At 26.9% G+C, this 27,156-nt stretch overlaps 1 protein-coding gene across 2 annotated transcripts; it reads right to left on the bottom strand.

The window, feature by feature from the left end:
• Positions 1-357: 357 nt before the first annotated feature.
• LOC127280265 (uncharacterized) lies at positions 358-26,846 on the bottom strand. 2 transcript variants are annotated; one of them, XM_051303158.1, is made up of 7 exons: positions 26,646-26,846; positions 3,228-3,499; positions 2,484-2,918; positions 2,107-2,322; positions 1,539-1,855; positions 1,285-1,453; positions 358-1,209 (listed from the first exon to the last, which is right to left on the bottom strand). In XM_051303158.1, exons 2-7 carry the CDS (start codon positions 3,496-3,498, stop codon positions 1,022-1,024), a joined length of 1,596 nt encoding a protein of 531 aa, XP_051159115.1. In that variant the 5' UTR covers position 3,499; positions 26,646-26,846; the 3' UTR covers positions 358-1,021. The 2 variants fall into 2 exon arrangements, with proteins under 2 accessions (XP_051159115.1, XP_051159116.1); XM_051303159.1 differs by lacking the exon at positions 26,646-26,846 and having other exon boundaries at positions 2,107-2,316; positions 3,228-4,069.
• Positions 26,847-27,156: the final 310 nt, after the last annotated feature.

Raw genomic sequence — 27,156 nt, 5'->3', positions numbered from 1 at the left:
TATATTCACAAAACGGATGTTTAGTTTCTATCCTAAACCAATATTTAATCCTAAGGAATTGTACCCCGTGTAGAAATTTATCGTGGAAGTGTATGAGAAACTGTCCAGTTGTGCTAGATTCAATCTAGCGGCTAGATGGGAAAACTTGACAGGCTTGAACGTGGGATGTAACGCTAGCAACGTCAAGATTTTGTACAGGTCTTCTGTCTAGCGCTTGTCTAGTAAAATAAAGTGATTCTAGCCAGTTCCACGATAATAAAAAAAGTAGTTTCTACCTACCAGAATAATTTATGTTAGTGAATAAAAAAAGAATATTTTTCAATTTTACTCTTGTTTATTTAACATAATTTATTTTACATAAGTATTTCTTAATACCATAATTTCTCTTACAATTTTCTTTTTCAAACAAAGAATTTATAAATAAAATTTTTTCATTAACTGTCGTTTAACTTAAAAACTAGTGAATTATTGATAATTTTTTAAAAATATTTCTTGTTAAATAAACTTTTTTTAAACAAAAAAGTAATAATAATTTCTTTAAAAATACTTTTAACTTACAACAATAAGAAATTATGTGTGATCACATTTTTAGTTCTCATTTTCCAAAATATCGCTTTGTTAAATTAATATTTAACTTACAAACTAATAAATTGTTGATAACTGGCTTTAATGAGTGCGGTCCAAGCGTCTGAACGGTACTTAAATTAAGAGCCTAAATTATTCTTAATATTTCAAATTAGATTAACATTTTTTATATTATCTTTGAAATTATCTGTTAATAAAGCATTTTCTATCACAGAAAAAAATTAAAGATTAAATGATAATTGTAGATCACTTCTAAGTTTTCATTTAAAAAAACACTTTTAGTTAAACTGAACTTTAACTTTAAAGATATTGAATAGAAGCATGGTTTAATTCCACTTATTAATAAATTAAACCTCTTTTTCAAACAAAAAAATTTTTGAGTTGTTTATTAAATAAACTTTTAACTTAAAGTACTGAAAATCATATTCTTTCAGTCCTATGGTTCTCTGTTCAATAAATCTTCCGGGTTGAGGACTGGAATTTCGAGTTCAGCAATGACTTTTTTTCTTAATTGCCTATGTCCTTTCCAATCTTTCGAATTTGTTAATACTACTCCTAATGCTCGATAAAAGGCTCTATCAGTGAACTCCTTTCTTTCCGTCTCCATTTTTGAAGCGATCACATCTGAAATTTTAATATAATAAAATAATTTATTATTTAAATATATTTTAGTAAATTTTATATAAATAATTATATTACCATGCATTTTTTTGCAAAAAATGGTGGGTTTAAAGAGTTTTTTTCCTTCGGTTCTTTTCGTCGCAACGTATGACATGGCTACATCTCTAGATAAGTATTTTCGTAAAATGTTTGTTATTGTTTTTGAAAGAACATTGTCATGGTCTATCAGCATTAAGAGTGATTGTTTCTAAAAAAAAGGAAGTAATTCTGAATAAATTATATGTTTTTAAAAGAAGTTGACTAAGATGCAAGTTATATAATTTTAAACTTACAAATTCCTTAGAAAAGGAATTACTCTCCAAACAATTTTCAAGTTTTTGAAAGTCTGATTCAGTTTTTAACGGTAAGTCTAAACCATGGCGCTCGGCGAGACTCTCTGCTTGTACATTTTTAGTTCCATTGATTGCCTCAATCATTGATTTTAAATGAGCGATATCTCTTTTTATCTGCCTTATATCAGATTCTAGTCGTGTAAGAAAGTCCATAAGTATTTCAAATAATGATAAAGGAATATCTTCCTTTTCTTTGTTTTTAGAAATCAAATTGGTTGATTGTTTGCTTTTACCTTCATTACCTTTAGCCCTTTGTCCTGTAAAAATTAAAATAAAAGAATAATAATAGTTTTAAATTAATAAAATTTTAAGAAAAGAACGTTTTGAAAAGAATTTCATCTATTTTTATTTAGAAATACATATTTTACTAAAATTGAATTTATAAGCCGTGAGATGCAAGTAAATTAACTTTGAAAAACATTATTATTTCCGCACTAAAAATAACATTTTAACGTATATAAATTAATAAGAAATAATTAATTACATGTGATATAAAAATTCGTCTCACCAGATGATTTCTTATTTGTTGAATCCAAATTTGAACTTTTTAGTTCATCAAGAATTTCCAAATCTTGACTCAGAGAACTATTATTTACAAACTGTTGATTATTTTTCGATGGCTTTAAATTCTTAGATACACTATTTTCTCCTTTCTTCTTATTAGAAGTTGAATTTGCTTGAGTTACCTTTTCAGTTTTTTTTTCTGTAGATTTTGCTGCTGTCACTATAAATATTAATTAAATTAATTAATAAATATATTTTTAAAAATTTGAAAAGTATATAAAATTTAGTTATTTAAAATTCAAATTATTTTTAAAATCTTATTTTATGTTTCATTAATCTTAGATTTTGGCAACTTTGAAGGTATGAGGAAACTTTTCTTACCTAATGGCGTCTTTTTTGCTGCATCTGGATTCAAATCTTCTTGTCCTTCCGATGGCATAGAATAGAATTTTGTTTTAGAATGTGGATCTAAAAATTCAAGTCTTGATGATTGTGATTTCTGAGCAATTTCCTTTTCTACTCTCACAACTTCTGTATCTTGACCGGAAAAACTACTTTGTTCCGAAAATTGACCACCTTCCGAAGTTTTTGATTGATTGCAGGAATTCGATTCATCGTCACTCACTTCTTCATCTAATGAAGATATTTTTAATAGATCTTCGGCATCTTTTTTTGGAAGTGTTTCTGATTTCTGACTTTCATGCATTTTTTTTATTCGTTCCGAAATTGCACTTGGCGTTTCATTTTCATCAGTTGTGAAACAGTAAGGTTGTACAGTCAGTTTTCGGATTTGAACTTCAGCTTCCTCATAGCTTTCTAAATGTTTTAAGAATTTTATTTATAGTTAAAACTAACTTTACTTTTTAGAAAGTATAATTAGCAAAGATAAAAAAGAAATAAATTATAGCCTATAATTTAAAAACAATGACAGATTTTAATATAATTAAATTTTTTGCTTAAAATCACAATTTGGAGGGTAAAAACTAACAGAATTCAATATAACGATTTTTCAAAAGTTGAATTTATTTAAAAATGTGAAATTGAAATGGGTAATTGTTTGATTTATATTAAGCGTAAGTTTTCTTTTAAACATTAAAACAATTACAAAAGAAAAAGTAAACTTACTTGCATATCCTCTTATGTCAATATCATAACTAGGCCAATCACTAATTGGTTCCTTACATTGTTTAACAATTTCTCGCAGCACTTTTAATCTTTTTGAAGTGTATGGCGGCGGCATGAATTTTGAGATCAATTGGTGCCTTGTTAAATCGAAACCAATCCAAGTGTTAGGAACTGTTTCTATTTCTGATTTTTCATTTTTACTTTGCTCATCCTCGTAAACAAACTTTATGAGAGTATATTTTCTCTCTTTTTTTAGCAATTGAGAAGTCATTCTATTAATAAAATCAAACGTAAAATCAAAATTTAGTTAATACCCAGTATCTAAGATAACCACTTGTTAATTTAAGGTTATGTTTGCGATCGGAACTTATTTTTTCAGAAATATTCTTTTATACGAAAATTTTTAAACATTTGAATATGCCTTATAGTAAATGCCTCATAAAATATTGAAACACAAAATCACAGACAATATGGTTCGTAAAATGACTGGGTTAAACACAAAAAAGTTTTCTGAACGTGTGCATTGCTTAACTTTTATAATCGGTGGCACCAAAAGAAAACCATAAATATTATATATAATAACATATTACCTGATTGCACAGTCGCGTAATGGATACTTCAGTTTAATTATGCACTTTAATTATAATTTTTAACAAGAACTTTTATCATTGATTTTTCAATAACATAATCATCCACTGACTTTGTCTTTGCTTGTAACAATCTGAACCTGTGCCCTGTCGTTTACTATAATACAACTGCTACCAACATTGCTACCAACCTGATACCCAAAATAAGAGTCAAAAAAGCGCGCACTTATTTAAATTAATGTAATTTAACTTTTTTAAAAAGAAAAATAATATTACCATTTCAAATCGAAACAATTCTTAATTTTAATTAGTAATTTAAAAAAGCATAAAACAGTCCCCTTTGATAACATTTTTTACTTATCAATTTTGTGAATAGTAGTGAATATTTTTTTAAGTTTTTAAATTAGTTGCGCCACTGTTAATCTAATATTCAAATTTTTTTTAAATTAATCAAGTTAATTTAATTACATTATTGTAATAATTTTTATTTCAGTTTTTTGACAAATTGTTTATTTCACGTCAATTTTAATCAATTTCTTTGAAACTTCAATTTTTTCAGATTTTTTAAATAAAAATTTTGTAAAATGTAGTCATAAAAATCTTTTCTTATAAAAAATATTACTTGCTAAAAATGTCTGAGATGACATTCAGTTTGTTGTAATTTTTTATTTTAAGAAACAATTTATACAATATTTAATTAATTTTATTCATAATTTACAAAACATTACAAACTTATTTATTTCGACAAGAGGTTAAACCAAATAATTAAACGTGCAACAAGGGCATTACATAAATTTTTTCAGGTTTATTGTTTGTTCGATTCATTTTGAACATAACCATTTTTTTTGTTATTGATGATAATAGAAAATTTCGAGTTTCTCGCGATGGGCAACGTCGAAGTTCAAAAATGAATAGTCTAGCCGAATCAGAAGGATATTGGTATAAACTCTCATTTATTTTCCATACTTTTCCAGTTAATTGGATATCTTCATCGCTATTCGAATTCTCAATTTTCTCAATTTAAAAAATTGTTTTATTTTTCAAAAGAACCACATTATTTGGCGAACGGACAGAAAATGTATTTCCTTTGTACTTAATTTCTTTAATTTCTTCTTGATCAGTTTTCAAAACTTCGAAAGTTGCTGGCAAAACTGTTGTTTTACATTTATTTCTTAGATTTTCTTCATGCAAACGTCGACACACTTGTGCCAATGGTCGGTATGGGGTCCGCAACAAGCGTCTTTTGATTTTTCCGAGGAGGTTTTCAAATGGAAATGATGTTATATGACTTAAACTGCATTGCATTTTATTAAGGTCATCGGCCACATGAATCAAATTATGTGCATTTATAGTTTGCGATTTTGTTCCATAGAAGTATTTCAAAGCAATAAAAAATTTTCTTAAATATTTTTTTGCATGGATTCTGTATTTCATACATAATTCTTCGGAGTGTAAAATTCGACAAGCAGTATGAAAAAGTAAAAAATGATGGTAGTATTTTTCATCTAATAAACCTTGCAGAACAACAGGTCCACAATACAGCAGGAAAAATCTGAATTCTGTGGCCTTCCATTTGCGATAATATTGTGTTGATCTCGGCTGCCGTTGAAATTCCGAACAAATTTGTTTTGTAATATATTCCATTCTTCTTCCAAGCTCGGTTCTCATTGAAGGTTTTAATTTTGCGCTTAGATTGCCATCCAACCAAAAGTCAAGCAATTTTTTCATGACTCCAAGAAATATTAAATGCATGGGATCTAATACAAATGTCGAAATCATATCTATTTTTGGAGTTATTCGAGTTAATGGCGAAATACTATTATGATGAATTTTATCTTTCATATTTCTGAAAGATTCATCAGTTCGATTTTTACACTTTGATTCCGGATACACTGTTTTTCCCAAGTTTACCATCTTACCATTTTGCAACTCTTTCGTTATTCCTTCCGTTGTACATCGTTTACATGCATGTTTGCCATTTTGCCCTTGAGTGCATTTTATAAACGCGCGAGCTGGTGTGTCACAAACTATAGCTTTTAATATAATTTTGTATTTTTTTCCTAAAAGTTTAATCCCATCTGTTAAATGTTTGCTTAAATCCATTACAAATTTTGTCAAATATTCTTCAATCACTGGTTTTGAAGTTCCACTAAATATACCTACAGTGAACGGTTTATAAAAATCAGGAATAAAATGTATTTTCATCAAAATAGGCCAAAACTCACTGTGTCCTGACTTACTTAGTGGCATTCCATCAAAGTTTACTATTAATTCAATAATATCTCCAACATGTATGTTATTATTAAAACATGCTTCTAAACCTTCTTGAATACCAAAATACACGAACTCTCCTTTGCCGTTTTGAATATCATTAACTTCCTCAATTGTATATTTTGCTTTGTTTGTCTCAAGAAATGTTTTAGAACTTTTAGGTAAATCGGGCAGTAGTTTGCGTCTTAAAATACGTAGCAAATAATCTAATTGATTTTGAGGAACTGAGAAATCAACGGCCCAATTTCTGATTTCATTTATTTCCTCATTCCGTTTTTCATCATCATCAGATGATTCATCATTATCAGATGAATTAGGAACATCAGATGAATCGTCAGAAACGATAAAATTGTCACAATCAAGAACATGGAGCACATCCGGATTTTCGTACTCATTACACGCATCGTGAGATTCTTCTGAGTTTCGAAAAGTGATTTCCGCATCAGATTCTACATCTTCGCTGGTATATGTTTCGGTATTACAATCTGTTAATGGATTTTCATCATCTGTTTGTTCGGACAGCTGTGGCTCAGGCCTGGACAAAATTTTCTGTCGCTCTTAAAAAAAAATAATATTTAAATTTGGTCTTGAAGTATTTACATATAAATTAGTACTTAAAAAAATAACGACAAAAAGTTTTTTAATAGTGTCTGATGAACACTAAACATTTTTAACTTTTTTTTTACTTTAAATGGACAATTATTTAGCTAAAAAAAACTTTTAGAGTACTAAAAATCAAGTTAATTTACAAAATGTATATTTAATATTCAAAACTGATTTTGATCATTCAAAAGGATTTTTGTATATTAAGATTCAACACGGAAACATAACCTCAAACACTATTTAAATGCTTTTATATTGGAAGAAACAATAATCTCTAATTAAGATAATTTTCATAATAATAATCATTCTAAATTGTGTAAGTTTTTCTCCAATTTTGTAAACAGTTTTATATTTCATTTAGTTTTAATAAATATTAACTGATTTTATTTATATTGAAAGCAAATTGGAAGATTCGACAAAGTTCTATTAGTTGCAGTTTATATAATATTAAACATAACAAAAAATTCACATTTTTCATTTAATATTTTTAAATAAATAATAATAATAATTGCTTTTTATAATTACGTTACTGATTTTGTTAAAACATTAAAAATCATTCTTATTATTGTTTTCTGTTCTGTATAAATACGTTTTTAGTTTGAGGTTATGTTTGGAATTGAACGTCGCTTAAGATAAGATTAAAGAATTTACTTTTCTTATAAACAATATAAAATAAATTAAAAAAATTTATACGTTATGTATATGCATACTTACTGATGTTTTTAATGGCTCTAAACTTTTCTACTCTAGCTCGAGTTTGTTCTTGTTTTCTTTTTTTTTAGTCTCATTCATTTTCTACCAGTTTAATTTGACAACCTAAGTAAATGCATAAATTTTTAATCATTAATAAATTTTAATTTAATCATGTAAATCAATTTTCTCTATTTTATTATTTATTATTTAGTAACAGTAAAAAATTATTATAAAAAAAATTATCTAATAAGCAACTTTTTCAAAATTATTTGATATGTAAGAAATTGGTGAACAAAAGATTCTTTATACTTACGTTTTATCACTTATACTGTCCTCGTACTATGGAATGAAAACTGATAATTTTTCGTAATTATAATTAAATTTTCTTTTTTTCAAAAAACATAAATGTGTTAACAAAAACACACACGCGTCAATGACTGACTCCGTCTGCTAGGTAGTCACTGTACCGAATTTAGTGACACCTACACGATGAACTTGTACTAATTTTGTATGTTGGTATCCTAGACAGTTTCATGGTAAATTCTAGACAGTTTTCGTATCAAAGACAACACATGGAAAACTGTATAAAACCTGTACATTAATTTTCGTGGGCCAGGACAGATATTTGAGAATCATTTTCCACGACAAAAACTGTCAAGCAATAGTCTATCACTAGGAAGGCCACGACAAATTTCTACACGGGACGGTTACATGAAATCGCTTGAGACTTGGACATGCTACATATCTTAAAGCCGAACCTTTAACTAATAGGAATTATACACTAATAAGAGAGTGCGTTTTCAGTCCAAGACTCGTTCAAAATCCTAAGGTCGAACCTCAAGGAATTGTTGGTTCAGGAAGTGAACCAATTCCGATTTTCGCGAACAGGGACCGAAAAAGAGACTGATTAAAAGAAAGTGGACGACGCTCCGAGTAACCGCGTCGTTCATTCTCACTCTCCAGAAAACTTGCAAAAAAAGTTCAAGGTGGAGGGAAAATTTTTGAAAAAGAAGATAATTAAGGTTTCTGAGTTGTTAAAAAAAACATAAAAATCACGCCCTAAACACAGAAATTGAGTATTAAAAACCCTTAGGATACACGTGGACCAGGTACACGCTGAGGTGGAGGTGCAATAAAACATTTGACAAACAAATATTTACGTTATGTGTGGAGTTGGTCGTGTTGCTGTTTTGTCTAATTGTAATTTTTATTGCAAGGCTTAACTCGCACACTTTTACGGAATTGTCATTTCTAAAAATGAAAGATCCTTTATTGCACTCATCCATTTTAGATGTTTGTATTTATCGAGATCTTAAATTTTTAGGGATTAAGATCCTTAAGTGTATCGATACTCTTTTTAGTTTAGGCGTTTTCTTTAATGAAACAGCTTTTATGATATGTTTTTATAGAAACAAAAAAAGAGGATTTTGCATGTTTCCTGAAAATGTCGATGGAAAAATCCAGGAACCAGATTATTGACCATTTATTCTTTATGTCTGAATAATAAATTTAAATGTTAAAATTTTAAAGATGTGTAAAAATTGTATAAAAGAGTAAATTCAGCTAAAATGATATTACTATACAATAAGTGATAACAATAAAATATAATATTCATTCATACAAACATTCATTTACACGGGGAAACATTCTTACATAAAAAACAATGCATAAATTAAAAGATAATTAAATATTAATTTAGGGCATTCTGCATCTCTCGTCCTAAGATAAATTTCAAAAAGAAAAGTGTGAGGTTTTGACATTCCGGGACGTCACAAAATTTTAACTAAATTAGTTTTATAAAATTTAACGGGATTACTGAAAAATGTGGAAACAAATTCAAATATTTTATAAACAAAAATAATGAAAATCGATACTTTTAATTTTGGTTCAAGTGTATTAATGAGTATTCTAGGATTCTTGGATTAAGCTGAATCAGAATTTGGTTAGTTCTTTGCAATGACTGCCTGGATAAAATCAGATTTTTTAATTGGTCTAAAAGGAACTGAAAAATTAAGCAAAGGTAATATTGGTGGACAGTTTATAATGCCATTAATTATTTTAAACAAAAAGAGTAAATCAAAAAATAAAAATCTGTTTCTTAATAAATACCCAAAATCAGTTTCAACTCATTGTCCGTCAAAATGCATTTTGTTTTGAACATGTTCAATAACAATCATTACACAATCTTGATAAGGTGACACTAATTGTTTGAAATACGTAATATGTTTTGATGATTTTAAAACCGTTGATTTATAAATCGTATGGCCAGCCAACCAATCAATTATTTTTTTTTTAATTATTTCTTTACACTACAAAATACAATGCTAATGAAAGATAAATTAGGTATACACAGGGTGGGAAAATTTTTCAAATGTTTCGGAGAACTGTGTGTGCATATATTTCACATAATTATTTTCTATTCAGGTGGTTTTTAATAATTTGGGAAAAGTGTACGTTTGTACCTATTTTCTCTATATTTCGAATTAACACATGAAAAGATATGTTTCGCATTTCAAAAATAAATTTTATGTTTTACTAACTACAAAATATTATATATATATATATTTATATTTATAATGAGTATTATATTCGTTATATGCAGATAATTAAAAATTTTTCCCCCTTAGTGTGCGGCTTCTGTATACGCTTGTAAAAAGTGGTTATAAAAATTATGAGGATTTATAAAAGTATGACGCATAATATGTATGAGTGTATAATTCATTGCCACTCCGTTTCACTATAACTCGGTCGAGAAATTTATGTATCATCGTCATACTAAGCATTGTTCCTAGAGTCAAATATTTTTTTCATATATGTACAACGTGAGAAATTTTTATTGTGTTAATTAATAAAAAAGAATATTAACTTAAAATATTCTTAAAAAGTATAATTATAGTGTTCATTTTAACTATATTTAGTGCTCAAAAACAATTAAAATTTTTCACTTTTATGGATTAAACTTTTCCATAAATTATTTCCTATATATGCAATTATTTCAATATGGTTAGTGTGCGTACAAAATATTATTTCATATTAATTTATTTAATGTTTGCATAATATATGAGTATATTGGATCAATAAACTGTTTTATCCCCAAATTGTGAATTTGAATCCATTCGTTTTGACGAATAGTTTTTGGTTTCGAAAATATCGACATCGACATTATAAATATGTTTTTTTAAAATTAGTTTCGATAACATAACCTGTAAGTAATTTATTTATAATAATTGACTTAAGTTAAACATTTTTTTTAATTGTAATTGCCTCAACGACGAATTAAAAAATATTACAAATAAAATAATATTAAAAAATGTATTTAAATTTAGAGAAATAGAATTTCTTAAATAATAAAAAGAGAGAGAGAGAAGATATTCATAGGCAACACAATGGGTGTTTTCGGCATTCACTCACTTTTCATTTAAAAATGGAACATATTTTTGCTACCCATAAACGTGTTACTTTTTTTAAAGTTTATAATTTTCAAATTTTTCGTTATTTCCCTAACTTTAATTAATCTGAATTGTTTTAGAAACTAGATTATTTATTTTAATTAAAGTTGTTTTTTATAAATAAAAAGTTAAAATAATTTTTAATAAAAATACATTATGTAAAATTGCGTTACTAAAACAAAAAGAGAACAAGATTTTTCATAAACACTTAATTTATTTATAAACATTAATTTTTATTAATGATATACATATCTCTTCCATTTTGATGTTACCCTTTTCTTACTCCAAACTCACGAAAAGTTTTTATTTCTTGAATTTTATTTCAATTTACACTTTTCAAAACAAACAATCCTTTCACAAATTTTGTCGGCCATTAAAGGTTAGGACTGACCCTTTTTCTTTACTCTCGCAAAAAAACAGAGTTAACTCTGGGTCATCTAGTAATAAATTTTTGGGGACTTTTATGAAATCTAGAAACAAAAAATTTTATTTTAACATTACATTACTAGAATAAATGGCCCGTTTCACATGTTGTTACAATTGCAAACCCTGCGCCAATCAAAATGAACCGTCTATGCCAAATTGCCAATCAACAACGTTCACATCCAACAGACGAACTGAAAATCAAAATTTACATTTGAGCACCACTGCTAACTCTAGAGTTAACTCTGAGTAAATGCCGAAAACACCCAATGAGAAAGTAAACAGGAAAAACAGTAGAAAGAGAAGGAAGATATAAATTCAAATAAAAAGAATTATTAAATAAATTTAAAGATTTTATAATAGAAAAAAGAACTTATATGTATTATTATCAAATAAATAAATCATAATTTTACATTTTTAAAATATTTACAAAACAAAATAATAAAAATTATTTTATTTCATTGCTAAAATTAATAATAATCTAGGTAATAAAATTGTATTTTATATTAAAGTATACATTATTTTAAAATTAATCGTGAAAGTTGAAATAATCCTAAGATTATTATTTTTTTGAGAAATTAAAGATTTTAAGAAATAAATTTCAGTTATAGGGAAAATGATTGACAGATAGACAATGACAATGTTCTCGGCGAGCGTTAAAAACGGAATTAGAAAGAGAAGAATCGCTCTGCCCTTAGTAATATAATTTTAATGTAATTGGCCACCAAAAATAAGACGCCGCGAAAAATCTAACTAGAAAAAGAAATTGGCGGTAAGAAATACATGCGAGAAGCGCCTGCGAAAAGTAGTGAAGGAAAATCGCGGATCCTCGATCAATCAATTTAAAATTTCTTACTCACACACCCGAACATTTTAAATTTTATTAACCCCAAAAAAATAAGGGTAGGGACGAGCCTTTGTAAGCCGAGAAAACCCACACTTCTGTCTATTTATTCTGAACAGTGGTACACTGGTAAGAGCTTTCTTTTCTATTATAAATATAAAGAAATTTTCAGTATAATAAAACTCTACAAAGTCAAGTCTTTTAAACTTGGAATTACTGATTGTCAGGAGCTTTCATATGATTTTTAACAACACGATTGGTTTTTCAAAATTGATAATAAAAATTATTTGCTGAGGAAAATCGATTGTCAGGAGCTTTCTTTTGATTTCTACCAACACAATTGACTTTCCAAAGTATTAATAAAAATTATTCAATATAATATACAAAAACTAAACAAATATATACATATATCTTCAAAGTCAAACCACGGAAAATCAATGGTCAAGAGCTTTCTAACAATTATTGCCAACACTATTTCACCAATAGGCGATCCACATGACAATTTGAAAGATTAAACTATACAGATGGCTCCAACAAACCTAAAAAATTTAAATAGTTCAAGATATAATTAATTTATTTAAATTAATTATCTAGTATGGTTTTTCAAAGATAAATCTATTAAAATTTAATTTAAAAAATTTATAATTTAATAATTTCTTATTAAGGGTATGTAGGCAAAGGACGTTTTTTTGTGGTTTGAAACTTTATCTGAATTAAAAAATAATTTCGGGTTAAAATTTTGGAAAAATGATTTTGTTTTGTACAAGGAATCTCGCTGTTCTACTTATTTGATATAACTTAACGCAAAAATAATTAAAATAAAGCAATAAATAGTAAAATAATGTATTTAATCATAGTTCATTGATTGGCCACTTGCTCGAATTGGCGCTGTTTACTGGAGCACTGACACACTCAAGCAATGTCTGTGTATGCGCCGCCATGTTTCTTTTCATTTTCGTTTAAAAATGTCACTTTTTAAACGTAATTTTTTAATAATTTAACTCAAAATTATGTATTTTTCGGAGAACAGCGAGATTCCTTGTACCTTAATCTACCATCCCTCAAAATTTTAGACAAAAATCTTTTCTCATTTTGGAATGAAACGTATACTACCAAAACAAATTTTCTCATACTAGGTCACGTGGGAGGTTCCCACATACCCTTAAATTATGACAAATCATTAAAGTTTAATTTTGTTATATAAGAATAGAAAAGTCACGATTATACAGAGCTGGAGTGGGATTACAAATAGCGACAGCGTTACGAAGATTTTGCTACGTAGCGATTCAAAGCAACATTCACTTTAAAAAATTTTTTAGCTATCGGGTGACTCAAAAAATGGTATCATTTTGATAGATTTAAGTTGGTACAATTGTTTTTCTGTGTTTTTATTCTCATATTTGCATCATTTTATTATTCAACAATTTTTTTTAGAATCAAGAATGTATCAAATTCATAAGGATTTTCGACGATGAAGAAATGAAGCAATTAAAAGACATATCCAAAAGCCTGACAAATTTTTCAAGTGTAACACTTTAAATCTCAAAAGTTATAAAAAAGGCAATTCTAGGCAACGATAATTATTCATATTATTATATTAACACATTTATTTCTAAATTTAAAACTTAAATTTTTTTATAATTAATAATTATAAACTAAAAAAAACATAATAATAATAAAGAAAAAAAGGAGACATTTATTTCCAATTTCTATCTTTACAAAAAATCAAAAAAATAATTCAACTTTATCCAATGATAATAAACTATTTACTTTTCATTTTTATATTAATAATTAAATATTTATTGTATTTATATTTATAATCTTTTTCATACGATTAAAAGTTTCTATTAGACATTGTCTATGGGAAAAAAAATTTAATTTAAAAAATTTTGAAGATATAACCTCGAAAATAGAATTTTTGTCAATGTCAATGTCCTTATCTAGAGAGGTTATGTTTATATTTTCTTGTTAATTACCATCTTGCAGTTTAAGCTTTGAAGAAACTGTCAACGGTAATTTATTTTGGTCATGATTTGGAACAAATTTCACTAAAAATATGTAAGTTTTTAATTCTAAATAACGAAAAACGCTACATAGCGACTAGCGCTATTAGTAATCCCACTGCTGCGTTCGATTACAAAAATTCCAACTGTTAGTAGTAGATTTCTGAAGTTGGATCTTCAATTTCTTTATGCTATTATAAATAGTAATATTGATTGTCCAGAGTTTTTGTCTCAGATCTCGTTGATTGCTCAGCTTACTTGGCTCAGAAATCGACAATCAAAAAGACTATCATTTAAAGTACAACATTCTCGTAGAAATCTCGGCGGTAATTCACCGATGTTACGTATTTGTCGTGAGGTAAATAGTGCCCATGCCATAGATGACTTAGATTTTTTTGGTAATCCAAAAGCAACATTTTTATGAGGATTAAATAATTATCTAAAAAAAAAATTTTTTTAACTGTAGCGAAAACACTATATTCGTTTTTGTAAATTTAGACTTAGTTTAGTTTTAATAAAAAGGCGTTTTTTCTTTTGTAAGCATGTATAAATTGTTAAATAAATAAACAAATAGAAAAGTTAAAAATATAATTAGGAAACACTTACCCTTAAATTTTGGTTAGGTATAATAAAATTTTGTCCAAGTTAGTTTATCAATACGATTGATAGTTTCGCAAGTAAAAATATCACAAAGTCAAGGTGTGTTGTATTCATGATATAAACTTAGCAAGGAGTAAATTTCTTTCTATTTGAGATTTAAAGAGAAGAGTCCACAATTGCTTATTTATACAGCAAAAACTATATCGTCAGATTAATTGTTTATAATAAAATCTTATAAATATAATTCTTTTCTTTATTATTTTCTTTCATCAAATTTTTTGAAAAGATAAACAATTCACTGTTTAAACAAGTAAAAGAATTTTGAAAAGTTAATAACAGAAGCTAAAACAATAAATAATTATTGAAAAGATTCCTCTAATTTAGTTTGAAAGGGAAAAATACTTTAAAAGTAAAAGATGAGAAAATAAATATAAAATAAGAATAAGCAACGCAAATCAATAAGAATTTAATTCATAAATCTCTACTATATTTTGACAATCTTATCTGATAATGTAGTTGTTACGCGTTTCATTATATTGGATAATCAAAATTAAGAATACAATATGTCTTTAAATTTGGACAATAGCTACTATTCCTTCTGTAAGGAAATTGATAGTATTTATAGTATTTATGTTTATGTGTATTCCATCACGTTTTTGAACTCATTTGTTTCTCATTGTCAGAATCAATGTGTCATTAGAATTTAATAAAGTAAAAGTATAGAAATATTGTAATATAAAAAAAATTCCCGGACTGAGAGCTCATGAATGCTTCAACAACCTTAAATTTTTTTTTGATACTCGTCAACATCATAATTATTGAATATTATTTAGAGTTTTAAAATTCATGAATTAAGTAGTGATGAAGTAAATTTTTTAAATTTGATATAATGTAGTGGAAAAATAGATTGTTAATATCGAATCAAATAATAATTTTGCTTTAGTAACAAGCTTACTGCTCTAGTTGGAACAAAATTGGATGTGCACATATCAATTTTCATAGGTAGGAATAACGCACCCTCAAAATACAGGGTATAAGTTAATGAAGATTGGGGACGGTGTTACAAGTATAAAATATCAATATCGATGAGGTCTATATGAGTAGAAATTTATTCAAAATTGATTACCACAGGTAATAGATATACAGCAATTAATATCTCGAAAACAAAAAAAATCGGCATTCTGAAAATTTGTATACAAATTGGAGAAAACCTCAACTTTTATTTGCAATTATTTATTTTGAAAAAAGCTCTCCCTCTATCTTTCTCAAAATTTCAAAAAAATCAACATTTTTTGTGGGATATTTAACAATCAGGTAGGACAACAATATTTCCTCAAGTTTCAGTTTTTTTTCCGAGAAATTGATTTTTTAACTTAGGACATTACACGTGAAATGCCTTATTATTACGTACATCAAGTTAGACAAACAACTTTCGTAAAATCAAAAATGCAATATTGGAGAATTTGCCGCTAATTATTCGTGAAATTCCCAATTTTGCCGTTTTTGATTTTTTAAAAAAAACAGGGTGCACTGCTAACTTGATATCAAGTTAGCAGTGCAACCACTGTAAATGAAAGGATAAAAAAAATCTGAACACACATAATTTTGCCGTAAATTTGCCGTAATCAAATCCCACAATTAGTTTCTCAAAATATTTAAAAATGACACTAAACTTCACAATATTCTATCAGAATTTTCTACAATTTATATTCTTTCATCCTCACAATCATTTTAATATAATTAGTAAGTCAAAAACGACTTATTTAAATGAAGCTGAAGTACGCAATGTTTACATAAACGATTTTTTAAGAAATAATTCTTTAAAATGCAAAATTCTATAATTTTTTGCTTAAAAAAAATATTTTTTTATAATTTCTTGATTAAGGGTATGTGGGAACATCTCACGTGACCTAGTATGGGAACATGTGTTTTGGTAGTATACGTATCACTCTAAAATGAAAAAAGATTTTTGTCTAACATTTTCAGTTATATTAAATGAGTAGAACTGCGAGATTCCTTGTACCGAACGAAATCATTTTTAAAAAATTTTAACCCGAAATTATTTTTTATTTCAGAGAAAGTTTCAAACCACAAAAAAACTTCCTTTGCCCACATTCCCTTAATGAAAACTACAAGAAATATTTTTTAGGCAAAAAATTATAGAATTTTTAAATTTAAAAACTTTTTTCTTTAAAAATCGTTTACATAAACGTTGCCTACTTCAGCTTCGTTTATTTAACAATAAATCTATATACTCCACTATCACACTACGACAAAATTCCACATAAAAACATACTTATCGAATCTTATTTCTGACAAAGATTTTAGAATCTACTGTTAATGTTTAGGTTTATAATTCTTACAAACGTCAAATATTTTATTTGATGTACTCTTTCTTCACGAATAATTAAATTAGCTGCTACGGCAAATTCCCAATGCATAGAAAAAGTGTCAAAATTATTTCTGACCGAAATTTTCGACTGTTCTGCTAACTTTTTTTCATATTAATAAAATAAAATTATTAAACAATTTATTTGATGTACTCTTTCTTCTCGAATAATTAAATTAGCTGCTACGGCAAAATCCCAATGCATAGAAAAAGTGTCAAAATTATTTCTGACCGAAATTTTCGACTGTTCTGCTAACTTTTTTTCATATTAATAAAATAAAATCATTAAACAATTTATTTGATGTACTTTTTCTTCACGAATAATTAAATTAGCTGCTACGGCAAATTCCCAATGCATAGAAAAAGTGTCAAAATTATTTCTGACCGAAATTTTCGACTGTTCTGCTAACTTTTTTTCATATTAATAAAATAAAATTATTAAACAATTTATTTGATGTACTCTTTCTTCTCGAATAATTAAATTAGCTGCTACGGCAAAATCCCAATGCATAGAAAAAGTGTCAAAATTATTTCTGACCGAAATTTTCGACTGTTCTGCTAACTTTTTTTCATATTAATAAAATAAAATCATTAAACAATTTATTTGATGTACTTTTTCTTCACGAATAATTAAATTAGCTGCTACGGCAAATTCCCAATGCATAGAAAAAGTGTCAAAATTATTTCTGACCGAAATTTTCGACTGTTCTGCTAACTTTTCTTGATATTAACTACAAAAAATAATTAAACAATTTATTTGATGTACTTTTTCTTCACGAATAATTAAATTAGCTGCTACGGCAAATTCCCAATGCATAGAAAAATTGTCAAAATTATTTCTGACCGAAATTTTCGACTGTTCTGCTAACTTTTTTTCATATTAATAAAATAAAATTATTAAACAATTTATTTGATGTACTCTTTCTTCACGAATAATTAAATTAGCTGCTACGGCAAAATCCCAATGCATAGAAAAAGTGTCAAAATTATTTCTGACCGAAATTTACGACTGTTCTGCTAACTTTTCTTGATATTAACTACAAAAAATAATCAAACAATTTATTTGATGTACTCTTTCTTCACGAATAATTAAATTAGCTGCTACGGCAAAATCCCAATGCATAGAAAAAGTGTCAAAATTATTTCTGACCGAAATTTACGACTGTTCTGCTAACTTTTCTTGATATTAACTACAAAAAATAATTAAACAATTTATTTAATGTACTTTTTCTTCACAAATAATTAAATTAGCTGCTACGGCAAATTCCCAATGCATAGAAAAAGTGTCAAAATTATTTCTGACCGAAATTTTCGACTGTTCTGCTAACTTTTCTTGATATTAACTACAAAAAATAATTAAACAATTTATTTGATGTACTCTTAGTTCACGAATAATGAAATTAGCTGCTACGGCAAAATCCCAATGCATAGAAAAAGTGTCAAAATTATTTCTGACCGAAATTTTCGACTGTTCTGCTAACTTTTCTTGATATTAACTACAAAAAATAATTAAATAATTTATTTGATGTACTCTTACTTCACGAATAATTAAATTAGCTGCTACGGCAAATTCCCAATGCATAGAAAAAGTGTCAAAATTATTTCTGACCGAAATTTTCTACTGTTCTGCTAACTTTTCTTGATATTAACTACAAAAAATAATTAAACAATTTATTTGATGTACTTTTTCTTCACGAATAATTAAATTAGCTGCTACGACAAATTCCCAATGCATAGAAAAATTGTCAAAATTATTTCTGACCGAAATTTTCGACTGTTCTGCTAACTTTTTTTCATATTAATAAAATAAAATCATTAAACAATTTATTTGATGTACTTTTTCTTCACGAATAATTAAATTAGCTGCTACGGCAAATTCCCAATGCATAGAAAAAGTGTCAAAATTATTTCTGACCGAAATTTTCGACTGTTCTGCTAACTTTTCTTGATATTAACTACAAAAAATAATTAAACAATTTATTTGATGTACTTTTTCTTCACGAATAACTAAATTAGCTGCTACGGCAAATTCCCAATGCATAGAAAAAGTGTCAAAATTATTTCTGACCGAAATTTTCGACTGTTCTGCTAACTTTTTTTCATATTAATAAAATAAAATTATTAAACAATTTATTTGATGTACTCTTTCTTCTCGAATAATTAAATTAGCTGCTACGGCAAAATCCCAATGCATAGATAAAGTGTCAAATTTAATTCAGAACGAGATTTTTGACTGTTTTGATATCTTTTTCATTTTTTAATTATAAGAATCAATTAATTAATTAAATTGACGTATTTTTTCTTTTCGAATAATTAAATTAGCTGATACGGCTAATTCCGAAAGCACAAGAAATGTGTCTTTGTATGTTTATGAATAATTAAAATTGTCCAATCATTGATTTGACTTATATTTCCTATATTATATTTCTTATATAATATATAATTACATAGTATATACTATATATTATAATTTTATATAATTTGAATAATTAAATTAGATGTTATGCCAAAATCTCATAGCAGAACCTAGATATTAAAAATATGAAAATGTAAAAAATGCGGAAATCAAAACCAGAAAAATTTTTTGGTTTCTGACCCTTTTTGACTTTTTTAACAATATAAATCACTGATGTAAGGAAATCCCTGAAAATTGAGTTATATCATTTTTAATTTATTTATATCGTTGCGTAATTATCTTATTCCAAAACCAAAAAGAAATTTAATTTTTAATTGAAAATTTTTTTTATGATCTTTATGATTTTTACTAAGTTTTGAATGTTTTAATGAAAAAATTTTTTTTAATATAGTTACTATAATATTTGAATTTAAAATAAATTAAACATTTTTTAAAAAAATTATTTATTTTTTTTAGTACAAAATAATTTTTGGTATTAAATTTTTAAATTTTTAATTGTTTCACTAATTTTTGTAATAAATATCAAGAAAAGTTAGCAGAACAGTCGAAAATTTCGGTCAGAAATAATTTTGACACTTTTTCTATGCATTGGGAATTTGCCGTAGCAGCAAATTTAATTATTCGTGAAGTAAGAGTACATCAAATAAATTGTTTAATTATTTTTTGTAGTTAATATCAAGAAAAGTTAGCAGAACAGTCGAAAATTTCAGTCAGAAATAATTTTGACACTTTTTCTGTGCATTGGGATTTTGCCGTAGCAGCTAATTTAATTATTCGTGAAGAAAAAGTACATCAAATAAATTGTTTAATTATTTTTTGTAGTTAATATCAAGAAAAGTTAGCAGAACAGTCGTAAATTTCGGTCAGAAATAATTTTGACACTTTTTCTATGCATTGGGATTTTGCCGTAGCAGCTAATTTAATTATTCGTGAAGAAAAAGTACATCAAATAAATTGTTTAATTATTTTTTGTAGTTAATATCAAGAAAAGTTAGCAGAACAGTCGAAAATTTCGGTCAGAAATAATTTTGACACTTTTTCTATGCATTGGGAATTTGCCGTAGCAGCTAATTTAATTATTCGTGAAGTAAGAGTACATCAAATAAATTGTTTAATTATTTTTTGTAGTTAATATTAAGAAAAGTTAGCAGAACAGTCGAAAATTTCGGTCAGAAATAATTTTGACACTTTTTCTATGCATTGGGAATTTGCCGTAGCAGCTAATTTAATTATTCGTGAAGTAAGAGTACATCAAATAAATTGTTTGATTATTTTTTGTAGTTAATATCAAGAAAAGTTAGCAGAACAGTCGAAAATTTCGGTCAGAAATAATTTTGACACTTTTTCTATGCATTGGGAATTTGCCGTAGCAGCAAATTTAATTATTCGTGAAGAAAAAGTACATTAAATAAATTGTTTAATTATTTTTTGTAGTTAATATCAAGAAAATTTAGCAGAACAGTCGTAAATTTCGATCAGAAATAATTTTGAACAATTTTTCTATGCATTGGGAATTTGTCGTAGCAGCTATTTTAATTATTCGTGAAGAAAAAGTACATCAAATAAATTGTTTAATTATTTTTTGTAGTTAATATCAAGAAAAGTTAGCAGAACAGTCGAAAATTTCGGTCAGAAATAATTTTGACACTTTTTCTATGCATTGGGAATTTGCCGTAGCAGCTAATTTAATTATTCGTGAAGTAAGAGTACATCAAATAAATTGTTTGATTATTTTTTGTAGTTAATATCAAGAAAAGTTAGCAGAACAGTCGAAAATTTCGGTCAGAAATAATTTTGACACTTTTTCTGTGCATTGGGATTTTGCCGTAGCAGCTAATTTAATTATTCGTGAAGAAAAAGTACATTAAATAAATTGTTTAATTATTTTTTGTAGTTAATATCAAGAAAATTTAGCAGAACAGTCGAAAATTTCGGTCAGAAATAATTTTGAACAATTTTTCTATGCATTGGGAATTTGTCGTAGCAGCTATTTTAATTATTCGTGAAGAAAAAGTACATCAAATAAATTGTTTAATTATTTTTTGTAGTTAATATCAAGAAAAGTTAGCAGAACAGTCGAAAATTTCGGTCAGAAATAATTTTGACACTTTTTCTATGCATTGGGAATTTGCCGTAGCAGCTAATTTAATTATTCGTGAAGTAAGAGTACATCAAATAAATTGTTTGATTATTTTTTGTAGTTAATATCAAGAAAAGTTAGCAGAACAGTCGAAAATTTCGGTCAGAAATAATTTTGACAATTTTTCTATGCATTGGGAATTTGCCGTAGCAGCTAATTTAATTATTCGTGAAGAAAAAGTACATCAAATAAATTGTTTAATTATTTTTTGTAGTTAATATCAAGAAAAGTTAGCAGAACAGTCGAAAATTTCGGTCAGAAATAATTTTGACACTTTTTCTATGCATTGGGAATTTGCCGTAGCAGCTAATTTAATTATTCGTGAAGTAAGAGTACATCAAATAAATTGTTTAATTATTTTTTGTAGTTAATATCAAGAAAAGTTAGCAGAACAGTCGAAAATTTCGGTCAGAAATAATTTTGACACTTTTTCTATGCATTGGGATTTTGCCGTAGCAGCTAATTTAATTATTCGTGAAGAAAGAGTACATCAAATAAATTGTTTAATAATTTTATTTTATTAATATGAAAAAAAGTTAGCAGAACAGTCGAAAATTTCGGTCAGAAATAATTTTGACACTTTTTCTATGCATTGGGAATTTGCCGTAGCAGCTAATTTAATTATTCGTGAAGAAAAAGTACATCAAATAAATTGTTTAATTATTTTTTGTAGTTAATATCAAGAAAAGTTAACAGAACAGTCGAAAATTTCGGTCAGAAATAATTTTGACACTTTTTCTATGCATTGGGAATTTGCCGTAGCAGCTAATTTAATTATTCGTGAAGAAAGAGTACATCAAATAAATTGTTTGATTATTTTTTGTAGTTAATATCAAGAAAAGTTAGCAGAACAGTCGTAAATTTCGGTCAGAAATAATTTTGACACTTTTTCTATGCATTGGGATTTTGCCGTAGCAGCTAATTTAATTATTCGTGAAGAAAGAGTACATCAAATAAATTGTTTAATAATTTTATTTTATTAATATGAAAAAAAGTTAGCAGAACAGTCGAAAATTTCGGTCAGAAATAATTTTGACAATTTTTCTATGTATTGGAAATTTGCCGTAGCAGCTAATTTAATTATTCGTGAAGAAAAAGTACATCAAATAAATTGTTTAATTATTTTTTGTAGTTAATATCAAGAAAAGTTAGCAGAACAGTCGAAAATTTCGGTCAGAAATAATTTTGACACTTTTTCTATGCATTGGGAATTTGCCGTAGCAGCTAATTTAATTATTCGTGAAGTAAGAGTACATCAAATAAATTGTTTGATTATTTTTTGTAGTTAATATCAAGAAAAGTTAGCAGAACAGTCGAAAATTTCGGTCAGAAATAATTTTGACACTTTTTCTATGCATTGGGAATTTGCCGTAGCAGCAAATTTAATTATTCGTGAAGAAAAAGTACATTAAATAAATTGTTTAATTATTTTTTGTAGTTAATATCAAGAAAATTTAGCAGAACAGTCGAAAATTTCGGTCAGAAATAATTTTGACAATTTTTCTATGCATTGGGAATTTGTCGTAGCAGCTAATTTAATTATTCGTGAAGAAAAAGTACATCAAATAAATTGTTTAATTATTTTTTGTAGTTAATATCAAGAAAAGTTAGCAGAACAGTCGAAAATTTCGGTCAGAAATAATTTTGACACTTTTTCTATGCATTGGGAATTTGCCGTAGCAGCTAATTTAATTATTCGTGAAGTAAGAGTACATCAAATAAATTGTTTAATTATTTTTTGTAGTTAATATTAAGAAAAGTTAGCAGAACAGTCGAAAATTTCGGTCAGAAATAATTTTGACACTTTTTCTATGCATTGGGAATTTGCCGTAGCAGCTAACTTAATTATTCGTGAAGTAAGAGTACATCAAATAAATTGTTTGATTATTTTTTGTAGTTAATATCAAGAAAAGTTAGCAGAACAGTCGAAAATTTCGGTCAGAAATAATTTTGACACTTTTTCTATGCATTGGGAATTTGCCGTAGCAGCAAATTTAATTATTCGTGAAGAAAAAGTACATTAAATAAATTGTTTAATTATTTTTTGTAGTTAATATCAAGAAAATTTAGCAGAACAGTCGAAAATTTCGGTCAGAAATAATTTTGAACAATTTTTCTATGCATTGGGAATTTGTCGTAGCAGCTATTTTAATTATTCGTGAAGAAAAAGTACATCAAATAAATTGTTTAATTATTTTTTGTAGTTAATATCAAGAAAAGTTAGCAGAACAGTCGAAAATTTCGGTCAGAAATAATTTTGACACTTTTTCTATGCATTGGGAATTTGCCGTAGCAGCTAATTTAATTATTCGTGAAGTAAGAGTACATCAAATAAATTGTTTGATTATTTTTAGTAGTTAATATCAAGAAAAGTTAGCAGAACAGTCGAAAATTTCGGTCAGAAATAATTTTGACAATTTTTCTATGCATTGGGAATTTGTCGTAGCAGCTAATTTAATTATTCGTGAAGAAAAAGTACATCAAATAAATTGTTTAATTATTTTTTGTAGTTAATATCAAGAAAAGTTAGCAGAACAGTCGAAAATTTCGGTCAGAAATAATTTTGACACTTTTTCTATGCTTTGGGAATTTGCCGTAGCAGCTAATTTAATTATTCGTGAAGAAAAAGTACATCAAATAAATTGTTTATTTATTTTTTGTAGTTAATATCAAGAAAAGTTAGCAGAACAGTCGAAAATTTCGGTCAGAAATAATTTTGACACTTTTTCTATGCATTGGGAATTTGCCGTAGCAGCTAATTTAATTATTCGTGAAGTAAGAGTACATCAAATAAATTGTTTGATTATTTTTTGTAGTTAATATCAAGAAAAGTTAGCAGAACAGTCGAAAATTTCGGTCAGAAATAATTTTGACACTTTTTCTATGCATTGGGAATTTGCCGTAGCAGCAAATTTAATTATTCGTGAAGAAAAAGTACATTAAATAAATTGTTTAATTATTTTTTGTAGTTAATATCAAGAAAATTTAGCAGAACAGTCGAAAATTTCGGTCAGAAATAATTTTGACAATTTTTCTATGCATTGGCAATTTGTCGTAGCAGCTAATTTAATTATTCGTGAAGAAAAAGTACATCAAATAAATTGTTTAATTATTTTTTGTAGTTAATATCAAGAAAAGTTAGCAGAACAGTCGAAAATTTCGGTCAGAAATAATTTTGACACTTTTTCTATGCATTGGGAATTTGCCGTAGCAGCTAATTTAATTATTCGTGAAGAAAAAGTACATCAAATAAATTGTTTATTTATTTTTTGTAGTTAATATCAAGAAAAGTTAGCAGAACAGTCGAAAATTTCGGTCAGAAATAATTTTGACACTTTTTCTATGCATTGGGAATTTGCCGTAGCAGCTAATTTAATTATTCGTGAAGTAAGAGTACATCAAATAAATTGTTTAATTATTTTTTGTAGTTAATATCAAGAAAAGTTAGCAGAACAGACGAAAAGTTCGGTCAGAAATAATTTTGACACTTTTTCTATGCATTGGGATTTTGCCGTAGCAGCTAATTTAATTATTCGTGAAGAAAGAGTACATCAAATAAATTGTTTAATAATTTTATTTTATTAATATGAAAAAAAGTTAGCAGAACAGTCGAAAATTTCGGTCAGAAATAATTTTGACAATTTTTCTATGCATTGGGAATTTGCCGTAGCAGCTAATTTAATTATTCGTGAAGAAAAAGTACATCAAATAAATTGTTTAATTATTTTTTGTAGTTAATATCAAGAAAAGTTAACAGAACAGTCGAAAATTTCGGTCAGAAATAATTTTGACACTTTTTCTATGCATTGGGAATTTGCCGTAGCAGCTAATTTAATTATTCGTGAAGAAAGAGTACATCAAATAAAATATTTGACGTTTGTAAGAATTATAAACCTAAACATTAACAGTAGATTCTAAAATCTTTGTCAGAAATAAGATTCGATAAGTATGTTTTTATGTGGAATTTGGTCGTAGTGTGATAGTGGAGTATATAGATTTATTGTTAAATAAACGAAGCTGAAGTAGGCAACGTTTATGTAAACGATTTTTAAAGAAAAAAGTTTTTAAATTTAAAAATTCTATAATTTTTTGCCTAAAAAATATTTCTTGTAGTTTTCATTAAGGGAATGTGGGCAAAGGAAGTTTTTTTGTGGTTTGAAACTTTCTCTGAAATAAAAAATAATTTCGGGTTAAAATTTTTTAAAAATGATTTCGTTCGGTACAAGGAATCTCGCAGTTCTACTCATTTAATATAACTGAAAATGTTAGACAAAAATCTTTTTTCATTTTAGAGTGATACGTATACTACCAAAACACATGTTCCCATACTAGGTCACGTGAGATGTTCCCACATACCCTTAATCAAGAAATTATAAAAAAATATTTTTTTTAAGCAAAAAATTATAGAATTTTGCATTTTAAAAAATTATTTCTTAAAAAATCGTTTATGTAAACATTGCGTACTTCAGCTTCATTTAAATAAGTCGTTTTTGACTTACTAATTATATTAAAATGATTGTGAGGATGAAAGAATATAAATTGTAGAAAATTGTGATAGAATATTGTGTAGTTTAGTGTCATTTTTAAATATTTTGAGAAACTAATTGTGGGATTTGATTACGGCAAATTTACGGCAAAATTATGTGTGTTCAGATTTTTTTTATCCTTTCATTTACAGTGGTTGCACTGCTAACTTGATATCAAGTTAGCAGTGCACCCTGTTTTTTTTTAAAAATCAAAAACGGCAAAATTGGGAATTTCACGAATAATTAGCGGCAAATTAGCGGCAAATTCTCCAATATTGCATTTTTGATTTTACGAAAGTTGTTTGTCTAACTTGATGTACGTCTTATTATTACTTTAAAAAGGGATTTAGCTTTGTATTGGTAATTAAGATTAAAAAATCAAACTTGACAATTAAACTTCATGGTAACATTCGACAGTGACGTAAATAGAACTTTAAAATGTAATTAACTTCTTGTTATTTGTTCCAAACTCACCTAGAAACGAGGAGCTTCCCCTTTTATTCTAGATCGATGAGGTACTGGGTGCGATAAGTCGTTTCAATTTCAAGATTCCAACTAAATATCTAAAGCGGCATTATCTCTCTGTCTCTCTCTCTCTCTTGTCTTTTGTGTTAAGGTATAGGGGAGCACTTGAGCTGCTAGTGTGTTCATTATACGGCATTGACGATACTCTGTGTATTGTTCATCTCTCTATAACAAACTTCTTGAGAAACTCTCTTAACAATTGCAAAAAAGAAAAGGAAAATCATTTCAGTAGCAGTTGTATTCTTTGTCCACTATTTTTATTAAATTTTTCCTTTCATATTGAACTTTCTTGATTGTATGTATATATACATATATATAGAGAGAGATCAATGTCTCGACTTGAAGATGAATTTGTTTCGTTATAACACAAATAAGTTTTTTATGGCTCGATGAGATTTTTAGTTGTGGATAATATAATTATACACTTTATTTACTGTCCCTGTATGAAGCAGGTTTCAAG

The sequence above is a fragment of the Leptopilina boulardi genome, unplaced genomic scaffold, assembly GCF_019393585.1.
Source record: "Leptopilina boulardi isolate dan_hultmark-lab unplaced genomic scaffold, ZJU_Lbou_2.1 LbouV2_231, whole genome shotgun sequence".
NCBI classification, from domain to species: Eukaryota; Metazoa; Arthropoda; class Insecta; order Hymenoptera; family Figitidae; genus Leptopilina; species Leptopilina boulardi.
The sequence above is the reverse complement of the archived record's forward strand: the minus strand, read 5'-3'. Positions and strand labels throughout refer to the sequence as shown.

Excerpts from the sequence above, each read along its gene's own strand:
- LOC127280265 (XM_051303158.1), bottom strand. The coding sequence starts at position 3,498 with ATGACTTCTCAATTGCTAAAAAAAGAGAGAAAATATACTCTCATAAAG. Across the intron at positions 2,919-3,227 it reads TGACATAAGAGGATATGCAA|AAAGCTATGAGGAAGCTGAA; the intron begins GTAAGTTTACTT and ends TAAAACATTTAG. Across the intron at positions 1,454-1,538 it reads ATTCCTTTTCTAAGGAATTT|AAACAATCACTCTTAATGCT; the intron begins GTAAGTTTAAAA and ends CCTTTTTTTTAG.